Source organism: Calonectris borealis, chromosome 9 (genome assembly GCF_964195595.1).
Source record: "Calonectris borealis chromosome 9, bCalBor7.hap1.2, whole genome shotgun sequence".
Lineage (NCBI taxonomy): Eukaryota > Metazoa > Chordata > Aves > Procellariiformes > Procellariidae > Calonectris > Calonectris borealis.
Genome location: NC_134320.1, coordinates 23,618,908 through 23,622,629, shown reverse-complemented (window position 1 = coordinate 23,622,629; position 3,722 = coordinate 23,618,908). Strand labels below are relative to the sequence as shown.

At 46.6% G+C, this 3,722-nt stretch overlaps 1 protein-coding gene across 2 annotated transcripts in view; it reads left to right on the top strand.

Moving 5' to 3' along the window:
• The first annotated feature begins 748 nt into the window (after positions 1-748).
• ECT2 (epithelial cell transforming 2) overlaps positions 749-3,722 on the top strand; it is a 31,046-nt gene continuing 28,072 nt past the window's right edge. The window contains exons 1-2 of one of the 2 annotated variants that reach the window (XM_075157381.1): positions 749-886; positions 3,498-3,655. In XM_075157381.1, the coding sequence (XP_075013482.1) occupies positions 3,526-3,655 (130 nt within the window). In that variant the 5' untranslated portion in view covers positions 749-886; positions 3,498-3,525. The remainder of the gene's footprint in view (positions 887-3,497; positions 3,656-3,722) is intronic. The other variant, XM_075157380.1, reaches the window with a different exon arrangement.

The following is a 3,722-nucleotide window of genomic DNA, read 5'->3' as shown; positions in this document are numbered from 1 at the left end:
CTGTTTCCTGTCAATTATTCTGAAACAGCATAATATATGGACACTAATATCCTCAGCAAGGCAGAGCTTACTAAATTATTAACAGCATTCATATTTTTATGGTGGCCACAGTAATTATTTATCCTCCCTTTTGCGTAGTGCCCAACGGCGGTCTGAAGGACAGCTGGACACGCTGGGCCCTGCAGACCCCACGACATGACAGGCTGGATCAGGACACGGCGAGGGGAGAGGCGACAGGCAGGCCCGGCGCGCTGAGGGGAGCCGAGCCGAGCCCCTCCGCCGAGGGACGAGCCCTCCCGCAGACGCTACGGGCCGTTAATCCCCGTACGGCCGCGGGACATCTGTTAGAGCGGCTCTGGAGCTCCCCGGCATGCAGCCTGCCCTGCCCGGCACCCGGGCAGCGCCTCAAGCCGTCGGCCGCGGCTGCCCGCTCCCGCCCTCCCGCCGCCGCCGCCGCCGCCGCCGCTCCATCCGGGCCTCCCCGCCGCGGCCGTTGGAAGCGTTCGAAACCCTGCAGCAGCCAATCAGCGCAGAGCGCCCCCCTCCCGTTCAGCAACCTGTTCTCGGGTACCGCAACAAGGCCTGTTCGTCTGCCCAGGAAACGTCCCACCGCCAATGGAAGACCGCCCAGCCATGAGCGGCAGGTGCGGCATCCAATCAGAGAGGGAAGGAGGTGAAGTGCAGTCCAAAAAGGGCGGGGAAGGGGGCGGGACACCTCGGCAAAATGCCGAATGAGGTGGCAGCTTACAGAGGGGCAGTGGGGCCAGCAGCCAATGCGCGGCGCACTTAATGCGGCGGCTCGCTTTTTGAATTGGTGGTGGTGGCGGCGGCGGCGGCCGCTCATGGCGGAGGTTGTCTTTGCGGTTGGCAGCAGGTGGCATCGGCGGTGAGGGGGGAGCCGGCCCTGGGCGCCGGGAGCGGGCGGACGCGGAGCGGTGTGGCCGGGCTGGGGCTGGGGGAGGCCGAGCCCGAGGAGGACAGCGGTGGGTGCGAGCGGCCTGGGGCGGGGCCGGCTGAGGTGGGCCGGGGGTTGTGTCTAGGGCACCTGGGGGCCTCTCGGGGCAGCCCCGCTGCTCAGCGCCGCTCCGGGCCTTCTCCAGGGGGCAGAGCGGAGCCCCAGGCCCGCTGGCACCTGCCAGCTCATAAGGTGGGAGTAGCTGGCGGTACCTAATCTTGTCTCCGGCCACCTCCCAGCAGGGCAGCTTGGTCACGCTCCTGGACGGTCCCTCGGGAGGGAAATGAGCAACGTGGGAAGTTTTTAAATGTCGTCTCCTTGCTTTAAAAAACATATTTTAGCGTGTGGATGTTTTGTGACCTTCAGGCTTTCACAAACTATTGGGAGGTCATTTGTAAGGGCGTTCAGGTTTGCCTGAATCCTGTAGTGATAGTGTTCTGCCTTTTGTTCTTTTTTATGTGAGGGGAAACTGTTATATTCTTATCTTGTGTGTGTGGTTTCTTCTCTTCTGTATTTTGGCACTCTCAGTGTGTAAGTCTAGTGACTAGTATTATGTTATTAATTAATATGTGACCATTAAAACAGGGAATATTTTTTTAAATACACCCAGAATGGAACCCCGTAAATAAATAAATTGGAAAGCTATAAGGAAAATCAATGCCCAGCCCAAAGTATGGGCTTCTCCCAAACGTACTATGAAGTTCTCAGTAGGTGTGTGTTCATATACATGTTATTAGGTATAACAACAGCAGCATGACAGGAATCATATTGATGTCTCAGACTTTTTAAAAATAATCTGTAGGATTTAAATTTAACAGTACCCTTAACTGGAGGGTTTTTTTTTGGCCTGATTTTACATATAACTGTCTGTGTGGTAATCATTATTATCAATATGGTTTGAATCTTCCAAGTTTATGCTTCCCTCTACCCTCACTGCTAAAGAAGAGGTAATTGTATAACAATTTCTGGTGGTATCTTTATAACCTTCTGGACAGGTGATCCCTAAAGACTTTCTTTAAAAAGTTACTTTTTCCTCTTGCTAGGTCTCAAGCTCTTCTGAGATAAACTAGCTAGGTGACTGGGACGTACTGCTAGGAAACTTAATTCCGTGGAGCCTGCACAGCTGTGTGTGACATTAAAATTGCAACTAAGGTGGCAATTTTGATAACTGGGTATTCCTAGAATTATGATAGATGTGTAGTGTCAACTTATTGCTCACCACTATATTAGGAACTTACCTGATGTATTATGAAGACATGAATCCTGTCCAAGAGTCTCAAACATGATCTCCTAAACTCTAGAAGAGAAACTCTCTTCTATATTGCCATTATGACAAAACACTCATTGTTTTTTGTCTTCTGATTTTTACTTTGCTATGTAATTGGACAGGCATTGCACAACTTGAGAAATAGTATGTGCTATTCTCTAAGGGTTTTGCTACCTCATGAGTCTTCTTTCAGACAATGCTTTAATGTATTATTTGGGTGGCTACTGTTTTAAAGGGGCATTTACAGTCATGAGGAGAATGACTTCAGTTAAAGTGATACAAAGGGTTATTATACTACAGCAGTTCAGATACAGTGGTTTTTCTAGGAAACTTCTGCTATCACTGTGCAAATATTTAAATTTGTGTGAATGATGAATCGCAGGAAATGCATGCGTCTCGCTTCACGCACAAAACAAAATGTGCTACGTGTTGGGCAGGTGTCTTAGAACAAATTTTCTTGTACAAGATTCAGGTAGCTACCTGTACAAAATATGAGAGGAATAAGAATTCTGCCTTTCTAGTATGTCACAAGTTTGTTTGTTTGGGCAAGGAGACCACAGATATATTCTATCTGTGAGAAGAAAGAAGACCTCTTTATCTGATGATGAATGGATACGTCTACTATATTATAGTTAATGTAGGACAATAGACTAGATCATACAGATAGACACATGTGTGCTTATTAACTTTGTAGAAACTCTCATGCATTTTGAGAAACCTAATTTTTCTTTGAGTAAATACTGCTGGTTCTACTCCCTGGGTGGTGATTTTTATGTAACCACAGTAACTCTAGGCAGTTCACCTGAAAAATCAAATTTTAGAAAGATGCTTTGTGTACCCTAATTCTTCTGCTGATGTTTCGCTTTAACAATGCTAACCTTGGTCTCAAATCTAGTTTATCACTGAAGCAAACAAGTGCTTTCAGTTTGTTGGTGTTTTGTGATGAAACTTTTTAAAATGAACACCAGAGTTAGTGCTTCCCTGCTGCTAAGAGTTGAAGTACCCTCTCTGCAGCTTTCTGTGCAAATGAATTATTTCTGTGGTAGGCAGCCTGCTCGGAACCATTTCTGTAATAGGTTTGTTGTCAATCCTTTCTACCAATTGTGTGACTCCTAATACTCTTTCAGAACTACTCTATCAGTGTGAGTGGGATTTTAATAAGAGTCTAAATTTCGTTTTTGGAAGTCTGAAGTTTCTTCTGACTGCCTTAGTCATAGAACTCTTATTAATGAGCTTTTTGCAACTGTAACTTAGTTTAGCACATCTATCTTCTAGCTCTTGAAGAAAAAAACAAGACATAATCATGGTTGACAACAGTACACTGGTGTCTGAAACCGGGAGGAGCCTCTTGGCTGATTCTTCTGTTCTTGATTCAAAAATTATAGAAACTTCCAAAGAGAATGTATTTCCTGGATCTGTTTTGGATGTTGAAGGTAATGGGAGAAGCTTATTTTAAGACTACGATGTTTTTATAATGACTGATTACTTTGTAGGTATTTG